This window comes from Dendrobates tinctorius, unplaced genomic scaffold (assembly GCF_039654945.1).
Source record: "Dendrobates tinctorius isolate UK_male_01 unplaced genomic scaffold, ASM3965494v1 ptg000011l, whole genome shotgun sequence".
NCBI lineage: Eukaryota > Metazoa > Chordata > Amphibia > Anura > Dendrobatidae > Dendrobates > Dendrobates tinctorius.
This window is the reverse complement of record NW_027361679.1, coordinates 63,047,307-63,063,016: the sequence shown is the minus strand read 5'-3', so window position 1 is coordinate 63,063,016 and position 15,710 is coordinate 63,047,307. Positions and strand designations below refer to the sequence as shown.

At 41.6% G+C, this 15,710-nt stretch overlaps 1 protein-coding gene across 1 annotated transcript in view; it reads right to left on the bottom strand.

Moving 5' to 3' along the window:
- PRKG2 (protein kinase cGMP-dependent 2) overlaps positions 1 to 15,710 on the bottom strand; it is a 123,802-nt gene that overhangs the window by 74,015 nt on the left and 34,077 nt on the right. The window contains exons 4-5 of the mRNA XM_073542978.1: positions 15,439 to 15,544; positions 11,486 to 11,549 (exon numbers count right to left, since the gene is read on the bottom strand). Of these exons, the coding sequence (XP_073399079.1) occupies positions 11,486 to 11,549; positions 15,439 to 15,544 (170 nt within the window). The remainder of the gene's footprint in view (positions 1 to 11,485; positions 11,550 to 15,438; positions 15,545 to 15,710) is intronic.

Below are 15,710 nucleotides of genomic sequence, written 5' to 3'. Positions count from 1 at the left end.
CAAAACATTGTGAAAATGACAGATAAGGCATGTGGGGATTTCGATGTGCTCAATCGTTTGTTCCCACAGCGTCTGACAATGGCTTAGGGCCCTGTCACACATAGCGACTCACCAGCGATCCCGACAACGATATGAACTTGTCAGGATTGCTGGTGTGTCGCTACATGATCGCTGGTGAGCTGCCAAACAGGCAGTGTCACCAGCGATCAGCACCAGCGACGACGAGCGCGCACGTTGCTATGTACCTTAGATGCCAGCGCGCTGGTGCAGGGAGCTGGTATCCAAGGTAAACAGCGGGTTTCTAAACGCTGCGCAGCGCTTAGAAACCTGCTGTTTACCTTGGTTACCAGCTCCCTGCACCAGCGCGCTGGTATCTAAGGTACACTGTGGGTTTCTAAGCGCCGTGCGGCACTTAGAAACCCGCTGTTTACCTTGGATATGAGCTGGAAGCTCGCTGATCGTTGCTCTCCCACCTGCCACACGCGATGCGTGCTGGCCAGTGGGAGATCAACGATCAAAAAAAAGTCCAGGGCTTTTGAGCACGATCAGCAATACCCGGCATGGGGGCCGGTCGCTGATACCTGTCACACACAGCGATGTCGCTGGTGAGATCGCTGTTGTGTCACAAAACTTGTGACTCAGCAGCTATCTCGCTAGCGATCTTGCAGTGTGTGATGGGGGCTTTATTCTCTTTCCCACATTAAAAACATATAAACAGTGAAGAGTGAGAGTTGTAGGCCATAAACTAAACTCTATGGACAGCTTTAAATGATGCCTTAATTAACACATTAACAGAGTTAAATGATTAACTTCTTGTTGCCTATATAAACACTAGTGGAAGGGGCTTAATTAACTCCTTATCCCCCTTAATAGGTGACTGCAAAGAGCCAGAGGTTTAGCCTTTATCTCTTGGAATGTGCAAGGAGAAGGTGATTCTGAGCTCAACAACAGAAAACATGGAACCCGGACTCCGAATACAGTAAAGCTGCGTTCACACGTCGCGTTTTTTTCGCGTTTTCGCGGCGGTTTTAAATGCACTATTTTGCTGTGAAAATGCGAAAAATAAGCATCCCATGCAATCCTATGGGATTCCGCCATGCTGTGCTAATGCTGCGTTTTTTTCCGCGGTAAAAAATGCAGCATGCTCATTAATTTAGCGGAATTGCAGTGATTCCGCCCACATAGGAATGCATTGCTCTGCTTACTATCCGCATGTAGCTGTGCCCACCATGCGAAAAGTAGGCAGAACATTTGCGGATGGTACCCATGGTCCGGAGGAGAGGAAACTGTCCTACGGGCTCTGGGTACCATATCCCTGTAAAAAATAGAATTAAAATAAAAAATATTGTTATTCTCACCTTCCGGCGTCCCGCACAGCCTTCTCGCCTCTCTCAACGCTCCCGGTCCCAGTAATCCTTTGCAAGAATGACCGCGATGACATCAAGATCTCGCGGGAGCATGACATCTCGCGGTCATTCGCGCAAAGGATTACTGGGACCGGGAGTGTGGAGAGAGGCGGGAAGGCTGCGCGGGACGCCGGAAGGTGAGAATAACAATATTTTTTATTTTTTTATTATTTTTTACATTTTATCTTTTACTACTGATGCCACATAGAACACAAACAAAAAGCACAGAATGACAAATGTGCAAAATACCTTGCAATAAGACATATAACAGTAGTCAGCAAGTGCTGATAAAAGGTAATAACAAACACAGGGTATTTAGTCAATACGTTTTTTTGCAAAAAAATGTATACCAAGCTGCCTCACCAACGTCAAGGTAACCCGTATTGAAGCAGTCCCTATCTAATGTATTTAATACCTGAACATATGAACAGTGTCTAAATGAGCAGGATTAAGACAGGCGCTTTCTGGTATGGGCACATGATGCAAGACAGCTCCTTATGTGCATGTCACACAAGAGAGGGGTGGGGTCTCTCAAATCATGCATAAGCACGAAAAAAACTGGATTAAAAACACACATGTGACATGTCACATGTGTGTTTTTGATGCCACATAGGCAGCATCAGTAGTAAAAAGTTGGTCATACTTGTCCAACACTATGTTTGACGAGTGTGACTAACCTGTCAATCAGTTCTCCAAGCGATGCTCCAGATCACTTGGAAACCGCTAGCATTCTGCAAGCTAATTACGCTTGCCAATTGCTAGTTTTTCCACAGGAAAATCACAGGAATTTAAAATGCGATTTTCCCATGGAATGGAATTCCGGAATTCTCGCGGTAACTTCCGTGGGAATTCCGCTACGAGTGAACTTAGCCTGAATCCTATATTACTGATTTAATCAGTACCCAATGTTGAACTATTAAATGATAGATATGCTTATAAAGTTTACAATTCTACAGTACAGTCATGAGAAAAAATAAGTACATCCTCTTTGCATTTGATGGTTTTCCATATCCAGACATATTAAAACATGTCATATAATTTATTTAACAAAAGCTAGGCCAAAATGCAGAAGCAGTGTGTAAGGAATGAAATAGACCCTTACTGCCTCAATAGAATTTAAGAAGTAATCAAATGACCTTTAGTAATTGCTCATCCAAAAGTGTGAGCACTTCTGTAAAAACAGAAATGTTGGCAGTTTGCTGGTCTGAAGCCTTCAGGAGATTAGTAACACAATTCGGAAAAATGTTTTTAATGATCTTAGAGAAGCAATTATTACTGTCCATCGATCTGGGAAGAGATATAAGACCATTTCAAAGCATTTTGAAGGCTATCATTCTACAGAGAGAAAGATTATTCACAAGTGGAAAATATTCAAGACAGTTGACAATCTACTTAGGAGCAGATATATCAGTAAATTCATCCCCAAAGGTTAAAATGTGCAATGTTTAGAGAAAATACAAGGAAAAACCTCCAAGAGCTACAGCTCAGACTGTAAAGAACTCAGCATGTTAAATGTTCAAGATCATGACAGTACAATTAGAAAAAGAACTTAACAAGCATGACTTTTTTGGAATGTTTGCCAGGAGAAAACCACTTCATTTTATGACGAACATGGTAACAAATTAAAGTTGCATCTGAAAAAAAGACATCTGAAATACTGTCCTTTGTAATTAATAAATGGGTAAACAATGGAATCTGAGAAGGAGTCTTTTAAATAAACTTTTTTTTCCTGCGTCTGTGTCTTTTTTTTCTAAATATGGGGTTAGAAATGGGAGTGTCTGATAGATGCCTCTCCACCACACCAGGGCAATCAGGAAGAGCCATGCCTAAGCGCCACCTAATGGATTCACTAATTTTGCGTTTATTGGCTGTCTGTTTTGCCTTAGATGGTTATTAAAAATAGGGGGACCCAACACTATTTTTTGGGGTCCCCCCATTTTTCATAAACAGCAAAGGCAAAGCAGATAGCTGGGGGTTGATATTAATAGGCTGGGAAGCTCCATAGATATTGGCTCCGTACCAGCATAATAAGACTAGCTCACAGCTGTCTGCTTTCCTTTGGCTGGTTATTAGAAATAGGGGGACCCCATAGATTTTTATTTATTTATTTATTTTACACCTTTCCCTGTGCTATTTAGAGCACATTGGCAGCACCACCCGTGATCCTGAAATTATACAGGCTCGCTCATGTGTTGCGCTGGCCACTCACATCCTTGCCAATACTTGGTATGGCTGTGATGGCTCCAGAAGTGCCCAAAGCCTAAAAACTTGTTGATTGGCTTTGCTGCAACCTTTCAGCAAACTTTATTTGGCATCAAACCCAAACAGTAAAATGGACTTCCGGGAAAAAGTCTGTGTTCGGAGTTCGATACATATTACTGATGTCTTATAAAGCAGCAAGGCTATTGTGCTACCTCAAACACCAGTATACAGTTGACACTTAAATCTGCACCTCCAAATTATACTCACCACCCTCTTGAACAAACTTAAACAGTTATTACTTATTAAAAAACAAGTTTAAATGATGTATCATCATATGAATGTAAATAAATATGTGTATACGGCATAAATCTATGTAAATAAATTAATGGAATAAAGACAAATACAAATAAGTAACATAAACCAAACAATCTTAAAACATCCTATTTTAAATACTGAAAGGTGAAGAGGTAGCAGGCAAAGTGCACTCCCATTAATCCTCATACCTCCAGATTTAATATCTCGGATCAGAATGGAATTCTCTTGTGGGTATTACGTCTGTTCTCCAAATACTCTATTAGAAACACATTTTCGTCTTTTAAAGAAAAATGACTGTGCTCTTCAGTGAAATTACGCTGAATTATTAATTTGTAACATCTGTGTCAGTGTTACGTTACATGGCCAACCCTCTGGAGGGGACAGATCCAAGAAGACCTGTTCAGAATGATTTCATCATCAAAACCCTGGGAAATGGGAGAGCAAACACTGTATCATCATGGCATGGAATTAATAAATGACACCAGGGAATTTCTATGAAATACTCATTGATACATTGGCGGTGTAATTTACACTTAAGTGCAAAGTGCTCTTTGACTTCATTTCAATAGAAGGTTGCTTTTCTTCTAGTTAAATTATATGATGAACATAGGACTGACATAAAGTCAACACCTTGTAATAGTTTCTTTCTGTTAAATCTTTCAGAAATGGAGTGTGTGATTCCTCCGCATGTATTTGAAGTGGCCACCTTCCATATTATGTTTCTGCCCAAGAAAATAAACTAACTGGACCCTCTTTTCAGTTTGTTTCATGCACACACAGAACTCTTTTAATGAGCTCTCTTGTGCTTTGGTAAAATAGTTTTGCGTCTTTTTCACTTTCTTGCATTTTAGAGACACATAAAAAATAATTTCTGTCACCCCCCTTGTCATCTGATTTGAGATTTTAAAAATGTTTAAAAAAAAATGCAATTTATTTTTGAATGGTTGTGACTCCTTCTATATGTACTCCAAGTGTTCTCCATAGTACCCCACACTATTCTCTGCAACATTCACATTATATTTTTAATGACATATATTTTGAAAGAAGCAAGAAACATGTCAAAGCATTAAATTAGGATATAATGTTATAACTAATAACTATGTAATATACAATGTTATACAGCTGAAACTTCCACAAGACAGACCTAAAGAGAACCTGTCACCAGGTTTTCTCCATATAAAGAATGGCCAGAACCTGTAAGCCCTCTGTTACAGCACACAAGAATGCTGTATGTTTGTCCTCAATCAGCTCTGCGAGGGAGGACAATGTGCGTGTCTGTGTGTGCCGGCGGGGTCTGTACGGGCCTCTCGGGGGTCTGTGCGGGCCTGCCGGGGGTCTGTGCGGGCTGTCGGGGGTCTGTGTGGGCCTGCCAGGGGTCTGTACGGGCCTGCCGGGGGTCTGTGCGGGCTGCCGGGGGTCTGTACGGGCTGTGGTGGGTCTGTGCGGGCCTGCTGGGGGTCTGTACGGGGGTCTGTACTCGTGGATTTCTGCAGATCAGGGAGTATATCGCTTGTTTGTTATTTTAACCCCTTCACCCCCAAGGGTGGTTTGCACGTTCATGACGGGCCAATTTTTACAATTCTGACCACTGTACCTTTATGAGGTCATAACTCTCGAACGCTTCCATGGATCCTGGTGATTCTGACATTGTTTTCTCGTGACATATTGTACTTCATGTTAGTGGTAAAATTTCATTCAAATAACTTGCGTTTATTTGTGAGAAAAACGGAAATTTGGCGAAAATTTTGAAAATTTCGCAATTTTCCAACTTTGAATTTTTATGCCGTTAAATCACAGAGATACGGCACACAAAAAACTTGATAACTAACATTTCCCACATGATTACTTTACATCAGCACAATTTTGGAACCAAAATTTTTTTTTGTTAGGAAGTTATAAGGGTTAAAAGTTGACCAGCGATTTCTCATTTTTACAACACCATTTTATTTTTAGGACCACATCACATTTGAAGCCACTTTGAGGGGTCTATATGATAGAAAATACCCAAAAGTGACACCATTCTAAAAACTGCACCCCTTAAGGTGCTCAAAACCACATTCAATAAGTTTATTAACCCTTTAGGTGCGTCACATGAAATTTTTTGAATATTTAAAAAAAAATGAACATCTAACTTTTTTTCATAAAAAAATACTTCAGGTTCAATTTTTTTTATTTTACCAAGGGTAACAGGAGAAATTGAACTGCAAAAGTTATTGTGCAATTTGTCCTGAGTACGCAGATACCTGATATGTGGGGGGGAACGACTGTTTCGGCGCATGGCAGAGCTCAGAATGGAAGGAGCGCAGTTTGACTTTTTCAATACAAAATTGGCTGGAATTCAGATTGGACGCCATGTCACGTTTGGAGAGTCCCTGATGTACCTAAACAGTGGAAACCCCCTACAAGTGACCCCATTTTGGAAACTAGACCCCCCAAGGAACTTATCTAGATATGTGGTGAGAACTTTGAACCCACAAGGGCTTTACAGAAGTTTATAACGTACAGCGGTACAATTAAAAAATCATATTTTTTCCACAAAAATGATCTTTTCACCCCAATTTTTATTTTCCCAAGGGTAACAGGACCCTAAAAGTTATTGTGCAATTTGTCCTGAGTACGCTGATACCCCACATGTGGGGGTAAACCACTATTTGGGCGCATGGCAGAGCTCGGAAGGGAAGCAGCGCCATTTGACGTTTTTGGCTGGAATTGAGATTGGACACCATGTCGCGTTTGGAAAACCCCTGATGTACCAAAACAGTGGAAACCCCCCACAAATGACACCATTTTGGAAAATAGACCCCCTAAGGAACTTATCTAGATGTGTGGTGAGAACTTTGAACCCCCATGGGCTTCACAGAAGTTTATAACATAAAGCCATACAATTAAAAAATCATATTTTTTTCCACAAAAATGATCTTTTCACCCTCAATTCTTATTTTCCCAAGGGTAACAGGACCCTAAAAGTTATTGTGCAATTTGTCCTGAGTACGCTGATACCCCACATGTGGGGGTAAACCACTATTTGGGCGCATGGCAGAGTTCGGAAGGGAAGCAGCGCCACTTGACGTTTTTGGCTGGAATTGAGATCGGACACCATGTCGCGTTTGGAAAACCCCTGATGTACCAAAACAGTGGAAACCCCCCACAAATGACACCATTTTGGAAACTAGACCCCCTAAGGAACTTATCTAGATGTGTGGTGAGCATTTTGACCCCCCCAGTGCTTCACAGAAGTTTACAATGCCCGGGCGTGAAAATAAAAAATTCGTATTTTTTCCACAAACATGATCTTTTAGTCACCATTTTTTTATTTTCCCAAGGGTACCAGGAGAAATTGGACCCCAAAAGTTGTTGTCCAATTTGTCCTGAGTATGCTGATACCCCATATGTGGGAGAAAACTACTGTATGGGCACACGTCGGGGCTCGGAAGGGAAGTAGTGACGTTTTGGAATGCAGACTTTGATGGAATGGTCTGCGGGTGTCATGTTGCCTTTGGAGAGCCCCTAATGTACCTAAACAGTGGAAACCCCCCACAAATGACACCATTTTGTAAACTAGACCCCCCAAGGAACTTATCTAGATGTGTGGTGAGCACTTTGACCCCCCCAGTGCTTCACAGAAGTTTACAACGCCTGGGCGTGAAAATAAAAAATTCGTATTTTTTCCACAAACATGATCTTTTAGTCACCATTTTTTTATTTTCCCAAGGGTACCAGGAGAAATTGGACCACAAAAGTTGTTGTCCAATTTGTCCTGAGTACGCTGATTTCCCATATGTGGGAGAAAACTACTGTATGGACACACGTCGGGGCTCGGAAGGGAAGCAGTGACGTTTTGGAATGCAGACTTTGATGGAATGGTCTGCGGGTGTCATGTGCGTTTGGAGAGCCCCTGATGTACCTAAACTATTGAAACTCCCCACAAGTGACCCCATTTTGGACACTAGACCCCCCACGGAACTTTTCTAGATGTGTGGTGAGCACTTTGAACCCCCAAGTGCTTCACAGAAGTTTATAACGCTCGGACGTGAAAATAAAAAAATCACTTTTTTTCCACAAAAATGATATTTTTGCCCCTAATTTTTTATTTTCCTAAGGGTAACAGGAGAAATTGGACCCCAAAAATTGTTTTGCAATTTGTCCTGAGTAGGCTGATACCCTACATGTGGGGGTAAAACACTGTTTGGGCGCATAGCAGAGCTTGGAAGGGAAGGAGCACCATTTGACTTTTTCAACTCAGAATTGGCTGGAATTGAGATCAGACGCCATGTTGCATTTGGAGAGCCCCTGATGTGCCCAAACAGTGGAAACCCCCAATTCTAACTCCAACCCGAACCCCAACACGCCCCTAACCCTAGCCCTAACCCTAGCCCTAACCCTAGCCCTAGCCCTAACCCTAGCCCTAACCCTAGCCCTAACCCTAGCCCTAGCCCTAACCCTAACCCTACCCTAACCCTACCCTAACCCTACCCCAACACACCCCTAGCCCTAACCCTAGCCCTAACCCTAATGGAAAAATGGAAATAAATACATTTTTTTTATTTTATTATTTTTCCCTAACTAAGGGGGTGATAACGGGGGGTTTGATTTACTATTTATGGCGGTTTTTATGTTTGGCGGCTGTCGCACGCTAAAAGACGCTTTTTATTGTAAAAATAGTTTTTGCATCACCACATATTGAGAGCTATAATTTTTCCGTATTTTGACCCACCGAGTCATGTGAGGTCTTATTTTTTGCGGGACGAGTTGACGTTTTTATTGGTACCATTTTCGGGCACGTGAAATTTTTTGATCGCTTTTTATTCCGATTTTTGTGACGCAGAATGAACAAAAACCAGCGTTTCATGAATTTCTTTTGGGGGGGTGCGTTTACACCGTTCCGCGTGCGGTAAAATTGATAAAGCGGTTTTATTCTTCGGGTCAGTACGGTTACAGCGATACCTCATTTAGGTCGTTTTTTTATGTTTTTGTCGGTTTTATGCAATGAAAACTATTTTATATAAAAAATAATTATTTTTGCATCGCTTTATTCTGCGAGTTATAACTTTTTATTTTTTCACTGATGATGCTGTATGGTGGCTTGTTTTTTGCGGGACAAGATGACGTTTTCAGCGGTACCATGGATATTTATATGCGTCTTTTTGATCGCGCGTTATTGCACTTTTTGTTTGGCGGTATGATAATAAATCATTATTTTTTGCTTCGTTTTTTATTTTTGTTTTTTAAGGGGTTCGCTAAAGGGGTTAACTATTGGGACAGTTTTATAGGGCAGGTCGTTACGGACGCGGCGATACCTAATATGTGTACTTTTATTGGTTTTTTTTATTATTATTTTCAAAAAATGAATTTATTGGGGAATATTTTTTTTTTTTTTTACTAATTTATTTGGCGATTTTTTTTAATTTATTTTTACACTTTTTTTTAATTTTTTTTTTACTTTATTACATAGTCCCAGGTGGGACATCACTGTCCTGTGACAGATCGCTGATCTGTCACATCACAGATCACTGTGACAGATCAGCAATCTGTCACAGGCAGTGCACAAGGCTTCCTCATGCCTGCGCTTTGCAGGCACTGAGGAAGCCAGCTTCCCCAGGCCCCCAAAGGCCCCCGTCGCCATCTTGGATTCGGGGGCCTGGAGGAAAGGAGCCCCCCCGCAGCAGCGCTGCACATTGCGCTGCCGTGGGGGGCTCAGGGAAGCACGGAGGGAGCCCCCTCCCTGCCGATGCTTCCCTTTAACCCCCGGTACACCGCGATCATGTTTGATCGCGGTGTGCAAGGGGTTAACGTGTCGGGGGAGGTCCGTGACCGCCCCTGACACATTGTGCCGGGTGTCAGCTGTGATAATCAGCTGACACCCGGCCGCGATCAGCGGCGCTCACCACGTGGGCGCCGCTGATCGCGGTAGACGTACTATCCCGTCCCCGGTCATACGGGCCCGGGTACCGTGGACGGGATAGTACGTCTCATGTCAGGAAGGGGTTAATATTTGTTAAAGATGACACTGGCTTCAGGGATCAAAGTGACAAGTGATGGTGAGTATGTACTCTTTGTTATATGTACTGTATGTCTATATGTATGTATTGTATGAATGTATGAATGTATTGTATGTAGTATGTATGTAGTATTTATGCTGTATGAATGTAGTATATATGTAGTATGTATGTATGTTGTATGAATGTAGTATATATGTAGTATGTATGTATGTTGTATGAATGTAGTATATATGTAGTATGTATGTATGTATGTTGTATGAATGTAGTATATATGTAGTATTTATGTATGTATGTATGTTGTATGAATGTATTATATATGTAGTATGTATGTTGTATGAATGTAGTATATAGTATGTATGTATGTTGTATGAATGTAGTATATAAGTATATATGTAGTATGTATGTATTTATGTTGTATGAATGTAGTATATAGTATGTATGTATGTATGCTGTATGAATGTAGTATATATGTAGTATGTATGTATGAATGTTGTATGAATGTAGTATATATGTATGTATGTTGTATGAATGTAGTATATATGTAGTGTGTATGTATGTAGTATGTATGTATGTTGTATGAATGTAGTATATATGTAGTATGTATGTAGTATGTATGTAGTATGCATGTTTTTTTTTTTTCTTTACATTCAACACATTAGCCGGATGATGGGACTACTACTGTCCCATCATTGGCTAATGTGTCAATCACTGTCATTGTAGCAGGCATAGCCCGATGGGACTTGTAGTCCCATCGGACGATGCCTGCACACACACACAACCCCCGGCAGGTCCGCACAGACCCCCGGGAGCCCGCACAGACCCCCGGCAGGCCCGTACAGACCCGGGGCAGCCCGCACAGACCCCCGGCAGGCCCGTACAAACCCCCGGCAGCCCGCACAGACCCCCTGCAGCCCGCACAGACCCCTGGCAGGCCCGTACAGACCCCCGGCAGCCCGCACAGACCCCGGCAGCCCGCACAGACCCCCGGCAGGCCCGCACAGACCACGCATCATGATGCGCACAGACCGCGCATCATGATGACATCATTTCAGCAGCCAATCACAGCCACAACACTGGCTCATTGCATTATGGGAACTTCCGATTCCGATATCCGATATTGTTAAAATATCGGTACTCGGTATCGGAATTCCGATACAGCGAATATCGGCAGATACCCGATATTTGCAGTATCGGAATGCTCAACACTACTTAGGATGCTTCATCTACATGAAGCAGGGAAGGAGGGCGGAGATCGTAAGAAGCGAGGAGGCGCAAGATGAAGACCAGAGATGCCTATCGGACTGGACCACACTGTCTGTAAGTGTTAAAAATGCTATTTTTTGTGCCCTGCGGAGCATATACAGCTATACAGAGCATTCTAGTATGATGTAGCACAGGGCTTACAGATGCTGACTGTACTTTATAAAGTGAAAACCTGAGGTCTGCTTTAATTACATGCAGTCAGCACCACAATGCCACTATGATTTTTGATTTTTCTTTTGTACTATTGGCAAATATACCACATTTTAAGGATAAACTACTGACAGTTTAATATCTAATTACCAGCTCCAAGCAGTCTGCGATCTTCACCAACTTGTCTTCTGGAAGTTTCTTCAGCAAAAAAACACTTTGGATAAAGAGACATCTATTTAAGCATAATGTCAATTACCAAAATTGTGCACACTGCAATTGATTCATTCTGATTTTCTGCATTTATTTATTTTACTTTCTTAATATATTTCAATCATCATACAGTTGTGCTCAAAAGTTTACATACCGCTGCTGAATTTTTCCTTTCTTGGCTTTTTTTTTTCAGAGAATATGAATGATAACACCAAAACTTTTTCTTCCCTCATGGTTAGTGGTTGGGTGAAGCCATTTATTGTCAAGCGACTGTGTTTTCTCTTTTTAAATCATAATGACAACCCAAAACATCCAAATGACCCTGATCAAAAGTTTACATACCCTGGAGATTTTGGCCTGATAACATGCACAGAAGTTGAATGGGTTTGAGTGGCTACTAAAGGTAACATCCTCACCTGTGACCTGTTTGCTTGTAATCAGTGTCTGTGCATAAAAGCTGACTGAGTTTCTGGGATCCAAACAGACTCTTGCATCTTTCATACTGCCACTGACGTTTCTGGATTGTGAGTCATGGGAAAAGTAAAAGAATTATTAACGGATCCATTAAAAAACAGGAAAGGGGTGCAAAAAATATCCAAGGAATTGATAATGCCAGTCAGCAGCATTCAAACTGTGATTAACAAATGGAAAATCAGGGTTCTGTATAAACAAAACCATGGCCAGGTAGAACAACAAAAATTGAATCCACAACTGCCAGGAACATTGTTCGGGATGCAAAGAAAAACACACAAATACCATCAGTTGATATGCTGGACTTTCTGAAAACTAGCAGTGTGGCTGTTTCAAGATGCACATAAGGAGGCACTTAAAGAAAAATGGGCTGCATGGTCTAGTCTCCAGAAGAAAGCCATTATTGCACAAATGCCACAAAGTATCTCACCTGCAATATGCAAAACAGCAGAGACAAGCTTCAAAACTTCTGGAACAAGGTAATTTGGAGTGATGAGACCAAAATTGAACTTTTTAGCCAGAAATGTTACATTTGGAGAGAGGTCAACAAGGCCTATGATGAAAGGAACACCTTTCCTACTGTAAAGCACAGAGGTGGATCACTGATGTTTTGGGGGTGTGTGAGCTACAAAGGCACAGGAAACTTGGTCAAAGTTGAAGCAAAGATGAATGCAGCACATTATCAGCAAATACTGGAGGTAAATTTGCAATCATCAGCCCAGGAAGCTGTGTATGGGACGTACTTGGGCGTTCCAACATGACAACAATCCAAAACACAAGGCCAAGTCGACCTGTCATTGGCTACAGCAGAACAAAGTGAAGGTTCTGGGGTGGCCATATCAGTTTCCTGACCTTGATATCATTGAGCCACTCTGGGGAGATCTCAAGTGCGCAGTTTATGCTAGACAGCCCAGGAATTTACAGGAACTGGGGGCTTTTTGCCAAGAAGAGTGAGCAGCTTTACTATCTGAGAAAATAAAGAACCTCATCCACAACTACCATAAAAGACTTCAAGCTGTCATTGATGTTAGAGGGGGCAATACACTATATTAAGAAATGGGGTATGTGAACTTTTGATCAGGGTCATTGGGATGTTTTGGGATGTCATTATGATTTAAAAAGAGAAAACCCAGTAGTTTGACAATAAATGGCTTCACCCAACCGCTAACCATGAGTGGAGAAAAAGTTTTGGTATTATTGTTCATATTCTCTGAAAAAAGGCCAAGAAAGCAAAAATTCTGCCGCGGTATGTAAACTTTTGAGCACAACTGTATTATATGGCACTGTGTACTTACTAGTGCTTGTTTTGTCCTTCTACCCAGTTAATTCTTCTCATATAATATGATGATTACAATATATTGAAAATATAAACATTTTGATTGGACCACTTCTTTAATTCCAAAGTGCATTACAGACACAGTCACCGTGCATCAATATTGTATAATGACAAATCTTAATCAAACCACCATGTCTTATAAAAGTTCATCTACATGACTGTATTACAGCTTAAATTTATAACATCAGTTTTGTAACTAGAGAGGCCCATGAAGCTTCAACTATACATCCTCATGCCTTCAAGTTTACTTCTGAAGCTTCTTCTGTTGTATTTGTGCAAGAATCTGATAGATAAAAAAAATGCACCATTCATTCAGGCACCTTAAGGAGGTGTACCTTCTAGAAGCATTGAAATGTCTATATTTGTGTATTAACACTAAGCGTCTGTTTACACAATACAACCACCGATTGGTAAACTTTTACTGATCAGCGGTTGTTTGAATGCCTGCTTATACAGGCCAAAGTCTGAGTAATCTATGCAACATTGGTCAGTGAACAAAGTCTGCCATAGTTCTTGGCAGCACGAGACCTGTTTACACAGGATGTTACATCACTGAGAACAATGATCTTTTATGCTGCATAAAAAATCTGAACAAGCAAAACACTTTTTCCTCGGGTGATTGACAGCCTGCTCACATAGCAAGATAATGATGAAATGAGCGTTTTTACCCACACTCGTTCACTATTATCTTGCAGTGTAGATGCCCCCGTAAGAATCATTATATAGCTGTGGCAAAAATTAAGAGACCACTTTCAAATGTTCAGTTTGTCTGATTTTTCTCTTTTATAGGTATATTTTTGAGTAAAATATAAAGGTTTTTTATAGTCTACAAACTTCTGACAACGTAGCTCCGAATTTCCAAGCAATAAATTTTGTTGTTTTTTTCTGAAAAGGAGAAATGGTCAAAATTAAAAAAAAAGAACCAGTGCTTTCAGACCACAAATAATGAAAAGAAAACGAGGTCATAATCATTTAGAAACAACTAATACTAATGTTTTAACTCAGGAAGAGTTCTGAAATCAATATTTTGTGGAATAACCATGATTTTGTAATCACAGGTTTCATGCGTCTTGGCATGCTTGCCACCAGTCTTTCACACTGCTTCTGGCACAAAAATGTAAGCAGTTCTTCTTTGTTTGATGGCTTGTAACTTTCCATCATCCTCTTGATTACATTCCAGAGGTTTTCAATGGCATTCAGGTCTGGAGAATGGGCTGCCTATGACAGGGTTTTGATGTGGTGGTCTCTTAATTTTTGCCAGAGCTGTATATAGTATTTGTCACCTAGAGTCCCCATCTCTGACCTGACTTTATTAACCTATTCCACCGTCACATATGATAAACGTCAATCAAAGACAGACTACTAACTGGGGTGGTGCACATGGGCAACCTTCTTGAAAAAAACTTTAGCTGTTAGGTAGTGTGCTCCTGGCAGACCAACAATCGGGATTGTATCAACTGTTCACTTGGAGTGCAATTTTGCAGACACAGAAAAAGGAATAAAGCATTTTTCCACAAGTTGGAACATGCCATCTCTTGTCTCAATTTGTGTTATTCAGATATAAAAACTTTTTATCTAAGGCTAGTTTCACACTAGCGTTTTGGAGAGCAGCGACGGCCTGGGCACGGCCGCCACTAAGCCCTGCCCCTGCCGCGCCCCCGCCGGTAGCTCCGCCCACCGACGCATGACGCTGCATGCGCCCTGCGTCCCCTATCTTTATCACAGGGGGCGCAGGCCATGCGCAGTATGCGTTTGGCAGCGCATGTGCCTTTTTGACGGTGCGCCGACGCAACCAAACTGCAGCAGGTTGCGTTTGGCGCAGGTCGGCGCACCGTCAAAAGGACGCATGCGCCGCCAAACGCATACTGCGCACGGCCTGCGCCCCCTGTGATAAGGATAGGGGACGCAGGGCGCATGCAGCGTCATGCGCAGGTGGGTGGAGCTACCGGCGGGGCGTGGCAGGGGGCGGGGTTTAGCGGCGGCCGTGCGCAGGCCGTCGCTGCGCTCCAAAACGCTAGTGTGAAACTAGCCTAAGAGGAAAATATAATATATACAGATTTTCAACAAAATTCTAATTAACATTTACCTTCTCAAAAAGTTCAGATATTCCTCATGTCTTGTCTGAGCTGTCTTTCTCATGATATTTTGAAACACTTCTCGGTCAAGTGCCCATGTCCTGACATTAGTTAATGCTGATACACAAAAAAAAAGGTGACATAAAACTTATTTTGAAGCGGTAAAAATATACAAACTTAACCAAACATCGTAATATAAGCAACATTTTCTTTATAGTCTTGCTCCTTATAATTCATCATTGTCAGATCTGATTTGCTACTTTGCAGTCATTCACTATTCACC